At 40.1% G+C, this 18,623-nt stretch overlaps 1 protein-coding gene across 7 annotated transcripts; it reads left to right on the plus strand.

The window, feature by feature from the left end:
* The first annotated feature begins 519 nt into the window (after positions 1 to 519).
* On the plus strand, positions 520 to 18,071 carry LOC102784865 (oxysterol-binding protein-related protein 7-like). Of its 7 annotated transcripts, XM_087839560.1 has the most exons (27): positions 546 to 630; positions 1,795 to 1,927; positions 4,982 to 5,073; positions 5,968 to 6,046; positions 6,722 to 6,941; positions 7,150 to 7,293; positions 7,411 to 7,464; positions 7,550 to 7,663; positions 7,756 to 7,914; positions 8,211 to 8,352; positions 8,504 to 8,622; positions 9,090 to 9,179; positions 9,272 to 9,416; positions 9,565 to 9,698; positions 10,757 to 10,849; positions 10,942 to 11,079; positions 11,214 to 11,394; positions 11,502 to 11,576; positions 12,915 to 13,129; positions 13,245 to 13,382; positions 13,460 to 13,523; positions 13,621 to 13,699; positions 14,368 to 14,512; positions 14,609 to 14,759; positions 14,977 to 15,103; positions 15,206 to 15,328; positions 16,069 to 18,071. In XM_087839560.1, the coding sequence occupies exons 5-27, from the start codon at positions 6,774 to 6,776 to the stop codon at positions 16,175 to 16,177; spliced, it is 2,907 nt and encodes a 968-aa protein (XP_087695686.1). In that variant the 5' UTR covers positions 546 to 630; positions 1,795 to 1,927; positions 4,982 to 5,073; positions 5,968 to 6,046; positions 6,722 to 6,773; the 3' UTR covers positions 16,178 to 18,071. The 7 variants fall into 7 exon arrangements, with proteins under 7 accessions (XP_087695687.1, XP_087695686.1, XP_087695685.1 ...); XM_087839561.1 differs by lacking the exon at positions 5,968 to 6,046 and having other exon boundaries at positions 520 to 560; XM_087839559.1 differs by lacking the exon at positions 5,968 to 6,046.
* The last annotated feature ends 552 nt before the right edge of the window (positions 18,072 to 18,623 follow it).

Consider the following 18,623-nt stretch of genomic DNA (forward strand, 5'->3'; position numbering starts at 1 on the left):
CAGAAATCCAGTAACCAACATATAAACATCATCTGTGCAAAGATTTATGTTTCTAAAGTGAAACAGTGAAAAATTACAGCGCTGTCAATACATGAATATCCAGACGTTGTACAAAAATGTCCAATTTTGGCACACAATTGGACACCATGCCAGTTGATTTTTTTTAGGTATTAAAGAGCAGAAATTAATAAATTTTATTAACAGGCCTAAACATGCTTTTTTTAAAAATATATTTTTGAAGAATTAACCACACATTTACATGGCAACTGCCCTTTTCTGCAGCGCATCTAGAGCGTTTGATTGGCCTCTGGCCCTTTAAACTCCGAGGGGCTGTAACTTTGGTTTCTTTTGGTCAATTTGCGTGATTGACACCTCTTTTTAATGTGTAAGCCAATAGATTCACAGTGATGATGCCACGTTCATGTCACTTCAACCAATCAGACGTTGTGATGCCAAAACCCACGTGGGCCCAAATTTACTGCATGTGGCATCTGTTCAGTCACGTGTCTGTAGGTGGGTCTAAAATGGAGGTTGTTGACAGAAAACTGCTCTGATGCTAGGTAGGCATGGCAACTACTGTTAATCACGTGGCTACCGGCTACCTGCAAAATAATGGAGGAAATCAGGACAGTAAGCCAATTTCTGTCTGTGTGTTTTTGTGGTCTTCTTTTGTGGCTTATTCAATGAATTTTGGTCTGATCGTGGTGAAACCTGGTGTGTGGAGTCAGTGATAGCTCTGGAAGCTAACCAGCCCATCTTTAGCTGGTTACACGAAGTCTGAAGAATTTCTGGTTCGGGACTTCTGCACATTTATATAACTGCTCGTTTAATCATGCTTGTTTTCGGTGTGTTGGTGGTTGTAGAAATGGTTTATATGACGTGATTTCCTCCTTTTTGCCTGTACTGGAGCGTGGGGCTTAAGTGGTTAAACATATCAGGTCCCCATAAGGAGAATCATGTGCTAACAGCTGTCTAAATGACTCGGGTAAAGTTTGTAGCATGGGTGCTTGTTGTTTTTGTCTGCTTCCACTTGTCTTTGCACTAGGATGATGTCGGAGTAAATGTGCAGTCATATTCGTTGTGTTCCCACTAGTGCTGTCAGCCTTAATCTGACCTTAACGCCACAACACCGCAAATCTCTGTTAACGAGCTAGAATCTGCGTTGGACTACTCCGCCTAGGCTGCACTGTGAGCGCAGATCCACTGAGCGCTCAACACAGACAGCATCGTCAGAAGAAAAGTTGATAAAATAAATTAAAAATTTTGTATTGTTCATACATATGCGTACTGAACCGAAAGCACTGTATGAACGGTTCAATATCGATACGAGTATCATTGCACCCCTAAATAAATAAATATATATATATATATATATATATATATATATATATCACTGAAAACAACAGTGAGATTCTCCACACCTAATCCACGAATCTTCTATGTGACTTTACTCTTTTCCTCCAGCAACTCCGCATTCAACATCCACTATCCCTCCTTTGCACATGTCCATGCCTTTCCTTATTAACCTGGCCCTCTGATATACTCATTTCTCCTACTCTCATGGAGACTTTTAACATCTTCAATTCTGCTACCTCCAGCTCTGTCTCCTATATTTTTGCCAAATGCCAGCGTCTCTAAACTATGGAAGCCCGTTTCTGCCACTAAAAACAAACAAAAAACAAGTATCCATAACTCGAAATTTTGACTTATTAACTCAAAATTTAGAGTTATTAACTTATTCATATAGATGTATTCTGTCTTGTTTATATTGACTTTCGTTCTCCTTTTCTCCAGAGCATACCTCCACCTCTTGAGGCCCTCTGACTGTGCAGTGCTTTCTGCAAACATCATACCTCACAGAGACTACTGCCTGACCTCATCTGTGAATCACCATTGCAAATAAGAAGGCTCAGAGCTGATCCATAATGTAAGCCTTTCGCTACCTCTCTTTGCCTTACACCTTTTCTCACCCACCTTTCTTTGTTAACCTCTTTCTTCAAACACTTTCCTGTACTTCCTCATTACACTAGTCTCCTTATCCTCTTTTCCCTGTCCAGAGGATACACCAAAGACCTCTTGGCAGTTTTTCGCACCACTTCAGTTTTACTTTCCCAGTCATCTGGTAACTCTTTTCTACTATCCAGAGCCCGTTTGTACTCATCACTGAACTCTTTGCAAAATTCTTCTTTCTTTAACTTCCACCAGTTACTCCTTTCCTTCAACTTAACTCGCTTTGTCTTGTCCAGAGCAATCCTATAGGCTACCAACTGATGCTGCCTAGTTACATTCTCTACTGACAATGTATGTGTATAAATGCTTCCTAAAGAAAACAAAGGAACACTTTTTAATATATGTATAGCATTAAGCCAGTTAAACTTTTGTGATATTGATCCGGTTAATTACGTAGCACAAGGGGTTGTTAATCACTTTTAGCTACTTTTGTGATAATGAAACTATCAACGAGTGCACTAGAGGTCCAACAGTAAGACAGCTCCCAAAACAGTAATGGTTTTACACATGGAGGCCACTCACATTTCCCCCTCCTAATCTGTTGTGACTTTTTTAGTCATGCATGTGGCTTAGGTCAGTGTTACTGAGGCAATACTTGCACCCTATAGCGGTTGCACAGGTAGCCAAACTCCTCCACGATGGCACATCAGTATACAGTGGTCACTCATTTATCGCGGTAGTTACGTCTCAAAAACAACCCGCGATAAGTGAAATCCGCAAAGTAGACAACTTCATTTTTTTTTTTTTACAATTATTATAGATGTTTTAAGGCTGTAAAACCCCTCACTACACACTTTTCTCAGACAGGCATGAACATTTTCACACTTTTCTCTCTTGTTTAAACTCTCAAAGTTCAAACCTTCGTAGAAAAATAAGTCCAGTATTATAGGATCAAACCAAAGGCACCCACTGTTGCCTTTGAGGGTGCAAAACATTTCGTCAACATTGTTGTGTTTGTTGGGGAGAAAACTTAAAAACATAAAGTACAGCACTTCAGAGTCACACCGCTAGCAATCAAAGATTTGTGTAAATTTGACAAGCTGAACGCATTCTGTACTGTATAGGCGACACGGCACGAGATTGATTGACAATGGGCTACAGCCAATCAGGATGCAGAACACAATGCGCTGTTAAAAAAAATGCATGCAAAATTGCACGAAAAAAAATCTGCGAAACAGCGAGGCCGCGAAAGGTGAACCGCGTTATAGCGAGGGACCACTGTATTCCATTACCATTACAGTGTCTCCCAACACAGTCTCAAGAGCATGCAGGGGATTACAGGAGACAAGCAGCTACTCTAGGAGAGCTGGACAGGGCTGTAGAAGTTTGAGCAAGAAGGAACAGGATGAGTACTCCCTGACCACTGAAAAATGACATCCAGCACGCCAATGGTGGGAATGTCTCTGACCAAAGAGTCAGAAACAGACTCCATGGGAGAGATCCAAGCCCCCAACAATGGCTGTAGCCCATTGTCAATCAATCTTGTGCCGTTTCTCCTGTACAGTACAGAATGCGTTCAGCTTGTCAAATTTACACAAATCTAGTGGGCCCTGTGCTTACTGCCCAACACTATGGAGCTAAACTGGCATTTGCCAGAGAATACCAGAAATGGCAGGCCCAGCACTGCTGCAGTGTTCTTGGATAGAGCGTGGAGAAACTATGGAGAATGTTATTTTGTCTGTAACTTTCCACCTCAGACAGTCTTGGTCCAGATTTGGGAGAAGATCTAGCAGAATATCATCTGTTATCTCATTAGGAGCATGCCACAATATTGTCAGGCATGCTTAAAAGCACACGGTGGCCATACAAAGTACCATTTTGAGCTGCACCAATGAAATTTCAGCAATATGGACTAATCTGCCACATTTTTTCACTTTCATTTTTGAGGCGTATTTCCAGTCCTCTGTAAGACAATAATGTTCATTTCCATCAAAAAAATATGGCATCCTTTCATTCCTAACATATTACTCAGTCCATTTCAATAATATATACCCAGCAAGATTTTTTTTCCTTTAAGATCTGTGTTTTCTATGTGTTCCTTTATTTTTGTACCAGTGTCTTTAAGCTTATTTCTACATTTTTGACCTTGTATGTATCTTATAGAAAATCAAAAATAAAGTCAAACCTCTGCACTCAAATCTTGATAAAAAGAACAGTTCAAAGAAATCATTTATAACGTCCAAATACCACAACATCCAAGTCCATGATGAGTGTATGTAGACCACAGTTGTAAGATGTAAGAATACTCATAATCTTATGGCCCCCTTAACGCTACATTTGACCATCACAACAGAGTACCAAACTTAAATGTAACTCTAGCTTTATTCCTGAAGCCAAGCCTGCAGGGGGTTCCTTTTTGTTTCAGATTTACTGAGTAGTTTAGGGCAGCAAAATATGTGTGCATGTGTGTCTACCTGTGTGTGTATGCATGCGAAGGAGCTTAAAAGAAAGCAACTGGACTTCTTTAAGTTTCTTGAAGAGTCACCTCCCATCCAAGGTGTGAAAAAGGGCTACCATGGTACCTGGTAGACTGAGAACCCATATAGACGGAAGGAAAATGACTTTCTCACTGATGTAAACATTGACATTCACATTTTCAGCAGGTTGCTTTCAGAAAACCACTCTGATATCAGACAGAATTGTCAGCTCATTACTCTCTTTAAGACCTTTGTAGGTCAGAACTAATTACTAAAAGTAACTCAAGACTTTGGCATATCTGTTGATTGCAAATCTGTTCTAACGCATGCCATCTTTGAGATGACAAAGTTGAAAGGCCTGTTTGGTCAGGTCATGTTCCTTAGCTTTCAGCCCCGCCCAGATACCCACCGGCTTTGATTTACACCAGTCTAACAAGCACATCATCAGTCAGGTGTGGCATTGCTTTTTGTTTAACTCAAAGGACAAGAGCAGGGAGATCACACAGTGAAGGAACACCCTAGGAAAGTCTCTGTGCTGTGATTTTTCTCCACAGAAGACATTTTACAGCTCTACAGTTGTTTCTGGGAGAAGGTATAAGGAACTGTCTGTGGAGTCCTGCTGCTGCAGCTTGTCAGTCCAACACAGGTGTGTTTCATTTACTATTTTGTCTCTGTGCCTTTCCACTATTTTATATGACTTTTATGTGCATTCTACATAGATACATAGTCACAAATAGTACTGTTGATGTAGTTGTCTACTTTTTTACTATTTGTTGTTGATTGTATGGATAAACGTTTATATCTTTGTTTACTATATACAATCCTGTATTTGCTGTCATATCACCCAAATGTAAGCCATGATTAGTTAGTAGTTAGTTTTAGTTTTGATGGAGGTTTTTCTATCCATATACTGAAAGTCAGACCTGAATCATCTGTAAACTAAGTAGATTGTGTCAGGCATTGATCACATTCTCTATAGTTGTAGTTGTCCCCAAGTAGGACATTAAGATTAACATGTGATTAATATTCCACAGAGAGAGAAGGGTAAAAGTGCAACTGTTCCAAACCTGAAGAGAAAACATGCAGTCACATGCAAATCCAAATTTCCTTTAAGTACAGATTATGTGCTCAAAGCTGCATGCCTTAAGCAACAAACGGACACCAGTCTCTGGTTAAGACTTCTTGGAATTTCAGACTGGAATTTTGTCAGTGATTCTTCCTCATAAGCTGATCTGTCTGAATGAGAAAAAACAAATGTAAGTGTTGGAATTGGGTGTAAGGGTCTTCTGACTTCCCTTCCAAATCGAGTAGGAAGAACCACTGTTGGCTCAGTGGACCATAAGACTGTTTTTTTTTTTTTTTTTTTTTTTAATTATGCATTTAATTGTCCACCTGCTTGACTTAACAGACTAGTAAGATCTAGACTTCTTTCATTACCTCGTGATCTCAGTGGCAGGAAGTATGATATTACACACACACAAACATGGCAGTCAAATAAAACTCCCGAAGTCCCTTTAGCGGTCATTCCTTTCCTCTACAGGAAAATCCTGCTTTTGATTGCAGGCGCCCTTCCCTTTGAGGGAAAACACGGACCATTGGAGGAAAATGCTCCCCATAGCGTAAGGGCTACCAGATGGTCTGAGTATATGGTTGAAGGGTTCATAATACCTTTAATTTTTCACCTCTATGTTCGTAACAAATAATTTGTCTTAATCCTTAATCCACATTAAATTTTACAAGCCAATCTAAGATTAAAGTTCTAAAATTGTTTTAAAATGTTTGGTTGTTGGTTTTTTTTTTCTTTCTTTTTTTTTAAAAAAACGTTTGGTGAGACAATTATATCTTCTCAGTTCCTGACTTTAATGTTGACATCATTACAGACACAGATAAAATATTGCCTTATGCCTGCAGTTTAGACAAACAATGAGACTGTAGATTTGTTTATGTTTGTACTGTAAAAGGACCACTTGTAACTCTTGGACAAACTAGAATCGTGGTTCCACCCAGGCTTCTTTTGTTAAACGTATTACTTTAAAAGTCGAAAGTTGCATGTCTGTGGATACATTTGTTTCTTTTAGAAGAAGGTTTTTAAAACTCTGCTTGTGTCATTCCTGTTATCCACCTTTCCAATTCGGCTTTAATTTTGCTTTGACTGTGACTGTGATGTTGTACATTTGTATGTTATCTTTTTGACTTTTCATGAAGCTTTTTCTTGTGTGTGTGTGTGTGTGTGTGTGTGTGTGTGTGTGTGTGTGTGTGTGTGTGTGTGTGTGTGTGGTCCCCCCCCCCCCCAGCACTGTGTACATTGCCATGAGAAACAACTTGGGTTGAAGGTCATTTCTCTCCATGCAACGCTACTCTCATTACATTGCACCAATGGACCCTCAGGTTTGTCCACCACCTCTCAGTAGCAGCCAGTCAGTGATTAGTGGCCTTGACAAATCCCCAGCAAGCACTTTCAGACCTGGCCACTCACGGAGCAGCAGCACAGGTTCTGGCAAGCACTCAAAACAGGTAAAAAGAAAAAAAGACACTAATTATATTGTAAAGTAAAAGATAAAACTGTAACCCACTTGGTACAAATGGGCTTCCAGAGATTTTCTCCATTTCTGCCCCCTCTTGCAATCCATATCACAGAATTCCTCCACATGTTGACTGACACCTGAAACTAAAAGCTGTGTTTTCATAAATGTAATTTTAAAGTGCTTTCTGTCTCCATCAGTCTCGTCACTGGGAGGTAGTGGATGACTTGCAGCATGTTGACAGGGGCTTGGTTCCAGGGTCATCTGGAGATCTCAGTATTCCTGGGATCTGTGAGGGCTACTTGATGAAAAGGAGAAAATATCCGCTCAAAGGCTGGCACAAAGTGAGAGAATTTAAACTATTTTGCTCTTCCAGTTTCTCAGTGAAACTGTAGTAAATCCTGCAGGGTTGAACAGTGAAAATTTTTATCAACAACTAATTTGCCAAACTCTCTTTTTAGAGGTACTTTCTGTTGGAGAAAGGCATTCTCAAGTACTCAAAGACCCAGCAAGATGTAAGTCCAACACAAAAACATCAAACAATAATGATACGCTCTGATGAAGAATAAAGTGTTAAATGTCCTCTGCCATTGTGTTTAGATTCAAAGAGGGAAGCTGCATGGCTCTCTGGACATCAGCATGGCTGTCATGTCTGTGAATAAGAAGACCAAACGCATAGACCTGGATGCTGGAGACAACCTGTATCACCTCAAGGTAACTTATTGGTACCAGGATGAGTCAAGTGTTTACTGTGGCTAGAATCAGATGTATCCAAATTAAATAAGTTATCTTCTCTCTGGTATTAGGCAAAAAGTCACGACATTTTCTACATCTGGTTGACCAAGCTGTGTGCCCATCGTGTGTTCAGAAAAAATGAGGCCATGAGTGTCCACCGTGGTGTGCTTCATGCGCTTTCTTTGGGCCAGAGCACTCTCCCGGCTTTCTCTCAGCAAAGCAGAGCAACAGTCAGTATAACTTCCTGCTCCAGTAAACTGTCCACAGCTGAAAGGAAATTTACTTTGTGCTATAGGAATCCAATCAAATGGAGAATTGCAGATAGACTGGTGAACATTTTTGCGACCAAAAAATGTTTGAGTATTAATAATTTGGATGATAATACTTTAGACAACTGACTATCAAAAAAATACAGAAAATGGTATTTATGTAATCCATGATCACTGTAGTCTGAAAAACAGCAGTTGCCTACAGATCCTGTAATTGTGAAAGTGCTTTCTTTTAACCTTGATATATGATTCTGCAGATTCCTCACTATGCCAGCTCTGCATCGGTGTACAATCCAGAGATGGCAAGTCCTGCCCCAGCTGTTGCCAGTCAACCAGGTGTGACCAGCAAGGTATCAGCTTGGCTGCAGCAGACCCACGACATAGATGCAACGTCCAATGGTGAGAGCTGCATTAGAGATGGCGCCAGAAAGAGAGGCCTGATTCTTGATTATATGTCCTCCATATTTAACAATGAATACAGATTTGATCAGTAGGTGTGCCTGTCTCTTTGTTCCATTTCTAAACTGACCTTTAACCCACTGCCTATCAGAACTGGCTCGTTGTCAGGCAGATCTGACAGAACTGGCTCAACTTATCCAGAGACTGAATTGGCTGGAAGGAGGCTACCCTATCACTAACACAGACCTGGAGATGCGAATCAGCATGCAGGCAAGTATGCTGGTCCCAAATGTGAATGTGTGTCACTTGTCAAAGAATATTTAACAACCGGGGGGGGGGGGGGGGGGGAAGTAATTTCACACAAAGTTTGATGTTTAATCGAAGCAAAAATCGGAAATTAATGTTTTAAATGGGCTTTAAATTTATGGTATCAAGCACAATAGGCATCCAGTAAAAAGGCTGTCACACTTCACCTTAGTTTTTCTTTAGGAAATGCAAAAAGAAATTAAACAAAACGCACCCATAATTGCTCATTCTGAAATATTTTTCCAGGTCATTCACTATCTTAACCAACTATATACCAGATTAGCCTTAACAGCACCATATATAAACTATAGGATGGAACTGTGATATGATGCTGTTGGGATTTCATTCTCAGCTTCAGAATAGCTCCACCCTAAGCTGCAAAAGAAAATGGTCTGGAAAAAGAAGCTATAATCTTGTACTTCTGTGTTTAGAATCTCTCCCTGGAAAAACCCAAGAAAAAGAATGGGCGAATGCCGGGTCACTCCAGGACTCTGTCTCGTGCTGAGGCCATGGGGGGAATGGTAGGAATTTTTTACTTAATGTCTTGTTACAGTACCATCAGACAGCTCACCACTGTTTAGCCTCATACAATTCTGTTTCTCTTCATCTCCAGCAGTTCACTTCCAGTCATCTGAGCACAAATTCCACTTCTGTTCAGTCCATCCCAAACTATGTCTACTCTCAGCTGTCCAATCCTCAAGTCACCTCACCTGAAGCTAAGAAGCTCCACCAGGAGATCTGCACTGCTTCTCAGAGAGGTATGGCCTTGCTGCCACTTGGCTAAGTCTGAAGCTCTCTGCATTAGCATTGACTTTTTTTCCCTTTACATATTCCCTGACACATCTTGACATATTGCTGAGAGTGTGAAAATCCTCATCTATCACTTACACTTTTGCTGTGTTGCAGTTCACAGTTCTCTGAAGTCCATTCATGAGGTTTTGACCTTGGAGCGTGAGAGACTGAGGCAAGCCTGGACCGGCCCAGACATGAGGCAGAACACCTCACAGCAGCTCGCTACCATCTGTAGCACATTGTCTGAGGTAACATACACATATGTATACAAACATGGACACTTTTTGCCTATGTGGAAGCAAACTTAACCTGACTTCTAATTCTTGATGTCATAAACCAGATAATAACACAGACTAGGTCCTTCACCATACCTCAGTTAGTGTCTTTCCAACACTCTAAATCTTAGTGTAGCCCTGCAAACGGCAACAATGGGCCCAGCCCTAAGTGATACTGTTGAGCAGGTTTGGGCTGTTTTTTAGGTAAGACGGGCACAAGTTAATACAGGTGGAACTTAAAGGAACACACCTCAAGTATTCCTTTCTTTTCATACACAAATATGCATATTAAAAGATTGTCGCATACTGAAACAAAGCAGTCAGGTCAGGGACTTGTTGGCTCCTGCTGTCAGACTGACTGTGCTTATGCAACACTTCTTGCTTTCCTCTTGGCTTCTTACCATGGTGCATGTGACTGCATGTTTGAACATCAGCGGCTGTGACTTTGGGCTTTATTTTGTTAATAGTTGCTTGGCAACTGGCTATCAACTGATATCCACAGTGCTGAACATATCCCATGGTTATTACCCTGTTTATTTACTGTTATAGCACTCTACTGGAAACTGGTGAGACTTTCACCCTCTTGTTCAAAATCGCTTTAGAGTTGTTTACTAACCATAAGTTAGTGAGTTTAAAGGACAAATAAAGTTTTTCTACGAAGAGTTGATTGATAAAGATCCTTTTTTTTTTTTCTTTTTTTTTTTTGCAAGAGGGTGGGTGTAATTCAGAAATTCTAAATGTCTGAAGGGACCTTTCCTAACCTGTACTAAGTTCATTTACTAAAGTCCTACCTGGCCCACTAAAAAGCTCTGTCCTTGCTAAGATATTATACATAATTCAGTTTAATTGTGCTGGTATTTTCTGTACTGGAGAGCAACTGCACTTGGCAACAAGTAATATTTGCCTCACCTCTGCTGTGTTTGTGCTTTGGAGTGTGCGTGATATTCGCTGCATGCATTTTTGATCCTGTGTGTTTCTTCTGCACTTCTCCTGCATGGCTTGTGTGTGCATGTGTGCCTGCGCGCATGCAGCTTGATATACAGTCCCATCTGACCAAAGTCCATTCGCTTTCCCTGTCCTCTGACTCTTCTGAAGAATCCTTCTGCACTGTCCGTCCAGACCAGGTGTGTAGTGTATGTGTGTAGCATTATTATTATTTTTTTTTTTTTTTTTTCTGGTGTCACTAATAATCATCCTGATTAACATTGAATTCTAGCTCAGGATCATGAAGAAATTTTATCTGACTGAAGCTATAAGATTGTGGGAAACTTTGGTCAAAGGAAGGAAAACATGGAATGCTGCTGTTATTCACAGTTGGGACAGCTGCACCTACAATTCTTACAGAGCAAGTTGTGTGGGTAGCACCTGTTGGAAATAACTGTGCATGTCAGTCGTCACTGTTCTGAATTCACTTCGCACACCTTATAGGTAGACTTGTTTATTGGACTTAAATAGTCAAACTATAGCTGGAACCATGTTTCCTTACAGAGAACGCCTTCCTTAAGTCGTCACAGTAACCGTCCACCTTCAGTGGCAGATTCTATGGCAGAGTATTTTGATGCCAGCGAGGTAATAGTGTGCGAGACTTCGTCAGAGGCCGAGGCTTCTGATGAATCGGGCCTGAGTGACATTACCACCACTAGCACATCAGAGCCTGAAGAAGGACATTGTGAGTATTTACTTTCAAATAAATCACCACTGCACGATTTTCTGTGTCACAACAAAGGTTAACATGAAACAAAAACATCAAGTCATTGTTTCCTCTGTCCTCCACAGCTGCTGCTACTCTTAACTACAGAGAAAGTTTGAACAGCGCAAGTCACAAGCCACGGCCAGTGCCTCCTGATACTGGTAGAGTCATCTTCTGTTAAGCAAACCTGGAAATTTATATTTCAACATGGTAACCACTAATATGAAAGGAATGATAACAGTAGGACAGACATGGCTGCTAATCGTGCTTCTGATTCACACAAAATTCAGACGTGAAGTAGCCTGTATACATTTGGAACCAAACTGTTGCTTTGTCAAAACCACTTAGGTTTCAGCTCGGATGAGCATGCTTTGCAAAGCGGCTTGCAGCAGCAGCCGTATACAGGCTGAAGCAACTTAAATTCTATGTCCCAAATGGCATTTGCCCATGGAAAAGGGCAGCAGGACAGCCATGAGCTTATCTGGGCTAATATGAGTTTCTGCCATAACTGGTGCTAAACATGACTCCAAAACTTACCTCAATTATGTTTAGTCCAGTAGAGCTTTGTTGGGTTGACAATAAAACTCTACAATATACACTCAAGTATACAGTGGGACAAAATGATGTCCCCCTGGATCAAAGATGCAAACTGTTTAAAAAAAAAAAAAAAAAAAAAAAAAAATCTTGCCTGCCTGTTCCTGATGCTGCTGAGTCGTCTTCTGGATGGAGGAGGAGTAAACAGTTGGTGGGAGGGGTGATGCAGGTCAGCCATGATGCTAGTGGCTTTACGAATGCAGCATGAGGTGTAAATGTTCTGTAGACTGGGTAGAGAGCTGCCAATAATCCACCGGAGGGCTCTGTATGTTGATGCGTGGCAGTTTCCATACCAGACTATTTAATTGTCATTTGGGAGACCTTCAACATTTCTAACCATGTATGGCCTGTAATTTAATAAGGATCTTAAGAATCTCGAAACATGCTATAAAACAGCAGTCCCCAACCTTCTTTGCGCCACGGACCAGTTTATGTCTGACAACATTTTCACAGACCGGCCTTTAAGATGTCGTGGATAAATACAACAAAATAAAACCAGTACCAGTACCAAAAAAAAGAAGATTTATTCATAACACACAGGGAAAGACCCAGGGAAACAGAGTTTAAACATAACGATTAAAACCCTGAAAACCATAAATTTCATACCCAAGCCTCAACTCACGGACCGGTACCGGTCCGTAGCCCGGGCATTGAGGACCGCTGCCATAAAAGGTTTTGGAAGCACCACCAGTGAGGCCTGGAACATGTGGATATTGTGATTATTCTTGGTTAGAGTTGACCAGGTTTATCTCATTTTGTGGTGTGTGTGTGTGTGTGTGTGTGACAAAAAAAAAAACAAAAACACACACACACACACACGTGTGTGTGTTTTTGTTTTTTTTTTTGTCTTTTTAATCATCCATTTTGTTTAATATGTTACGCTGTTTTGTGGTGTTACCATGCAGGTCGTCGCACTACCCTGCCTGCCCCCTGCGCAGACAACAGCCACATTGGCATTATGACCATCCTCTACAACAACATTGGCAAGGATCTGTCCAGAGTGTCTATGCCAGTTGCTCTCAATGAGCCACTCTCACTGCTGCAGAGGCTCAGTGAAGAACTGGAGTACTCTGAGCTGCTGGACATTGCCAGCAACATTGATGATCCATATGAGAGGATGGTGTGTTGGGATTGCTTATGATTTCTGACCTGCTGGGGGTCAAATCAAGTTGAATTTGGTGTAAGGCTTGTTGAGGATTAAGGAAAAAAAATTTTTTTGTCTTGTTTGTTTTTAGGTTTATGTAGCAGCATTCTCCATATCTGGTTATGCCTGGGCATCCTGGAGGAATCGTTACAAACCCTTCAACCCTGTCCTGGGTGAAACGTATGAGAATTACAGAGAAGACAAAGGATTCCAATACATTAGTGAACAGGTAACCTGAAGACATAATGATTCGGCTTATTGGTGTTTTAGAACAGACTTTAATGCTGTATTGTCTTATGTTTTCAGGTCAGCCACCATCCACCCATCTCTGCTTGCCATGCAGAGTCAGAAAACTTCACTTTCTGGCAAGGTGTGTTGTTTTTGTTTTTTGGTTTCTTAAGCAAGTCCCAGATATACAGCAATCAGACCTAACGCTGCAGCTTTCCCTTCTTTAACTCTGCTCTCAGATCAGAGATGGAAGTACAAGTTTTGGGGCAAGTCTGTGGAGATCATCTCTTCTGGACTGGTTAATGTTACCCTACCCAGGTGATGATTTTATGCCACTTTAAACCACAAAAGATGACAAACAAAGGGACAGTGCTTTAATATTTAAGTAGTAGTGGTATACAACACCATACACTAGTACAAGAGATGACAAAGAATCATTACTCTATATCAAGATTGGTGAATAATTGAAACCTTTACATACAATAATGTTTTTATAAAAAAGGGACTGATCAAAAGCATGCATGTTTGTTTGTTTGTTTGTTTAGTTTTTTTTGTTTTTTGAATAAATAACTAGCCTAATGTTGCTCCAAAGCTGGACAATTTCACCAAACTGTCCATTGAAGGAATTGCAGTTTCTGGCACTTGCATGTTGGCTTAATTTTTCAAAGGCGTGATTTGTCCAGATAAAAAGGAGAAATGCAAACAGGCTAGAAGATTGATTGGATGAGTGAGAGACCTTGAAGACTATCTTGAGGCTTTTTGGGTACAAATGCTGACACAGAAGTGACAATATTATAAATGTTAGTAAAAAAGTAAACAAGATAGACTAAAGCAAAGGATGGCTGGTTTGCAGTTTGCTGTCACAAGGCACCAGCATTTCTAGAAATCCATATACAATTTGAGCCTGTACGAATCATATACATTTAAAAACTGTTTCAATTTCATTATGCAATGATCACAGTATAATTTGTTTGTTTTTTGTTTAGGTATGGTGATCACTATGAATGGAATAAGGCCGTTACATGTATCCACAATGTCCTGAGTCAGCAACGCTCTTTGGAGCACTATGGTGAGGTGATCATCAGAAACACAAAGAGTGACGTGTGCACCTGCAAGATTACCTTTGTCAAGGTAAGGACATGCACATATGCATATTTTTTCTAATTTAGCCAGAGGTCCATGTAATGCATTGAAATTGTGCTAAGTGCCTTCATCTTTTCATCCCAGTCCCGCTACTGGAGCTCGGACAGCAGTAAGAATGAGGTGCAGGGTGTGGTTCTGGACCAGGCTGGGTCAGTGATTCATCGTTTCGGAGGTCTCTGGCATGAAGGCATTTTCTGTGATACTCTACCTACACCAAAATGTATCTGGAAACCCAGTGAGTACCACTGTTCAGCGCTCAAATCCCTCACAAATTACTCCAATCTTATGATTCATGTAAAGACCACCTTCAACCTGAGCCAAGACTGACTCATTGATCTCTTCCACAAATGATTAAGCTAATCTACTTTATACACAAACGCTGAGTTTTGTCAACTATGTTCAAGTTTTAGATGAAAGATCTTTAAATATCCACGATATCCTTTTCTATACAGATGTACAGCCTGATGACTATGCCAAGTTCTATGGCTTCTCAAGTTATGCCAGGGAACTTAATGAACTGACTTCAGAATTGAAGGCTGGCCTTCCACCTACGGACACACGTTTCAGACCGGACCAGAGGTATCCACAAGATCTTGTTTAATTTAAACTATGGTAGACTGACAGACATTTCTGCACCATCTTCTGTGCGCTCCAATTCCTTACTCTTGTCTGCTCTATCAGGCTCCTGGAGGAGGGAAAAATAGCAGAAGCAGATAAAAGGAAGGATGAGGTGGAGGAGAACCAAAGGGAAAGGAGGAAAGAAATGGCCAAGAAAGGGGAGGAACACATCCCCAGGTTCTTCAGGTGAGAAGCTTTCCTCGTTGCCTCACTCTGGTTTTGTGGTGGACTGTCAAAAGTCTAGTTAATAATTCAAGCAGCAACACATCTGGTGTCCTTTTCTTCAGTATCAGCCTTTTTCTGTAGGAAATGTATATAAATGTCATTTTCTAATCTGTTTACAAGATGTGGGGTTTGCTCAAGCGCATGCCTTTTAATATGGGAGTATTTGGATATTATTTTGAATGTAACAAAGACCACAAGATGGAAAGAGATTACTCTGTCCAACCAATAATGGTGGTAAAAGCTGGTATTTAAAGCACTAAATAATAAACATGATGGCAGTTTAAAAGGAGGGGGAGGGGGACCCATTTATTTAAAAACAAACAAAAAAAACAACATCCAGGATTGTTTCTCAGACAGGGTATAGGATGGCCTTAATTTTAAGGTGGTTTTAAAGACCTAACTAAACTGTTAGGTCAGTGGCTAATGGCTAATAAGAGCTTATATAAAATGTTTGATGCCTAACATAGTTGGGTATCAGCAGCTTGTTCTGGTTTTTGTTTTGTGGTGATCGGCTGCCTCACTGATACTGTCAACAGAAGAGGTTCTTGGATGTGATTATAAACTTCACATTCTTTAGAGTGTTGTAAGAGTCTGTATTTTCCCACAGAAATCTATGTATTTTTATTTATTTAGGCCTATTAATGTTTCCAGGTTGAATGACGTTCCAGTGTTGCATGTCACTAATTGGTCTGTTTTCCCAGAAAATCGGTGGATGAAGCTGGCAGAGAGGTGTGGCTGTACAATGGAACATACTGGATGCTCCGCAAAGACCCTGGCTTTGCCAATACTGAAAATCTGGATCTGTGGTAGAACTCTACACCCACCTGAATATGACGTCGTCAATAAAAGTAATCAGCTATAACTATTTGTGATTATTAGCCTGGTGAAGAATAAACAGTATTGACCCAACAGCAGTGACCAAAGGGCCAAAATACTGCTACCAGTGGTGCAAGGGTATAGAGGGAAAGGGCTTTAAGAAGCATAAATGAACCTCTCATTAGTTTCATTTTGGTTCCAGTGTAGAGATGAGATGCTACTAAGGTACAAATGAAGACTGATTTAGATGAAGCCGGATGTCTTTCCTGCCTTTTTGCCTTTCTCTGCCATAAAGAAAATCTGAAATATTATCATTTATGTTTAAGAAGCAACGCTTAACTTGAATTCTATTTTAAATTGCCACCATTTAGGAAAAAATTGGGTAAAATGTTTTCTTGATGTAAATAGTGGGTGATTTATAACATTTTATGTCATGTGTTTGTAAATTTTAATATCAGGCTCAAAGTGTTAAATGCTTTCTTGTAGAGGGGCTTATGTGGTATTTTGCAGGTGAACTGGTGCTGTTCTCAGTGGGTCTTACTGTTTAAACAAAGTCTGTATGCATGTTGTGTTGGGTCACATTGGTGAGTCCATATACCAGAATGAATAGAGCACCATTTCAACCCGCATTCTTCATTTCTCTCTGTCCTTGATGAGCTGAAACACCTCTTAGACATTTAGACTGTGAGTTGAATCAGTGAAGGGTTTTTATGTTTCAATAGTGGATTTTTAATAAGGAAAAGAGATGGCTGTTAAATCATTGTGAATGTTTTCTTTCAGTGGTTTAGTTTCAAATAAAAGGTTCTAGATCAACATTAAACTTCTGTTCATTACTAAACTTCAGCAAAATTGCTGCCTAGAATCTGGACTTGTATTTATAAAGAAGTGAATATTTGCAACTGTGGTTGTTGTGAAATCCTCCAGTGCTGACTCATGCTCCTGTTTGGTTAGGAAGAATCTATAGCTGTTCTATCTTTCAAGGCTGTCATTATGTTGCACACGCTAAAGCAACTGAAGCATGCTAACACGTAGAAAGCAGGTGTACATGTCGTAACATTTGTTTTTTCCCTTATTCACCAGGAAGTGAAACTCTTAATATTCTTTAGATTCTTGAGTAGCAGCATATTTAATCTCTTATCATCCACCAAAGCGGTTTACTATACACAGTTGGCAAGATGTGTGGCCTTGTCAGTTTTGTCATGAAAGTGAACTACTTCTTTTTACCTGGCTAAATCACAACTTATGCTGAACACATGACCTGCTCCTGTCCAGAGGTCTTTACAACAAAACCGGCTTCTGGCTTATCCAGGTAACTTTTTTGTACTAATGCGGTTCACTTCTTATCGGGGTAAATCATCATGGTAACTTAAACTGTGAACGTAATCTGCTCCAGAGCAGGTTTGGTTCCAGATTAGAAATCAAGAGACATGACGTCACCACCTGCTGACCTGACCTGCAGATCTCCAGAAAATGTGACACCATTTTCTGGAAGATTCCTCAGACCTCTGTGTGTGGGTGTAAAATTTTGTGGGTTTTGTCTTTTTGTTTTTCATTTTGACAGTGAACAATTCAATGACTGTTTTATTCAAGCTGCTGAGAGAATTAAAAACTAAAGGCAGCAGGTTATGTTCAGAGTTTGGGTTTAAAATCAAGCACTCCATTTTCATAGATTCTTTTATGTAAAGCATGTTTTGAGTGCAACGTGGATTCTCTGCTGGTGGAATGCTTTATATGTGCAGCTTGTTAAGGCACACCTGACTAAAACTGCTGAATGAAGCCTTGCGTTGTTAATGGAATATCCATGTGTTTGTTATAAATAATGTTGTGATTATTAGCCTGGTGAAAAATAAACAGTATTGACCCAATAGCAGTGACCAAAAGGCCAAAATCTGCCTATTTGTCTGTTTTTACACAGCTGGAAAGGCAAACACACACAGAGAATACCTGTTCAGCCAATAAAATTAATTTCACTTTGATCTGCGACAGACTATCGGGCTGTGAAACAGTAAGCTCCGTTTAAACTGATCCAGTTTTTCAGAGCTGTAATGTGCAGCTATAGAGATAAACGGCACCGAGTGCCCAACCAGGTATTGAAACCATTAAGTACAATTAAATAATATTGTCTCATCCCCAGTGTTGGGCAAGTTACTTTGAAAAAGTAATTAATTACAGTACTAGTTACTACTTCAAAAAAGTTACTGAATTAGTAACTGAGTTACAATATTCTAAAAGTAATTAATTACTTGAAAATTAATTATTGTGTTACTTTAAAAAAAAAAAAAAACCTCTGGGGTCCAGGGTATAATTGCCCATTTTTACTACTTTTGATTTTCCCTGTACATTTCACCTTTAAAAACTATTTACTTTGCCTTGTTTGGTATCATTCTTTTCAGCACAACCTCACGTGTCTGAATTTACAGTTATGATTTCATTTTGACAT

This window comes from Neolamprologus brichardi, chromosome 4 (assembly GCF_056152115.1).
Source record: "Neolamprologus brichardi isolate AB-2024 chromosome 4, ASM5615211v1, whole genome shotgun sequence".
Lineage (NCBI taxonomy): Eukaryota > Metazoa > Chordata > Actinopteri > Cichliformes > Cichlidae > Neolamprologus > Neolamprologus brichardi.

Excerpts from the sequence above, each read along its gene's own strand:
- LOC102784865 (XM_087839561.1), top strand. The coding sequence starts at position 6,774 with ATGCAACGCTACTCTCATTACATTGCACCAATGGACCCTCAGGTTTGT. Across the intron at positions 8,353-8,503 it reads CATAGATGCAACGTCCAATG|AACTGGCTCGTTGTCAGGCA; the intron begins GTGAGAGCTGCA and ends ACTGCCTATCAG. Across the intron at positions 13,383-13,459 it reads TCCAATACATTAGTGAACAG|GTCAGCCACCATCCACCCAT; the intron begins GTAACCTGAAGA and ends TTATGTTTTCAG.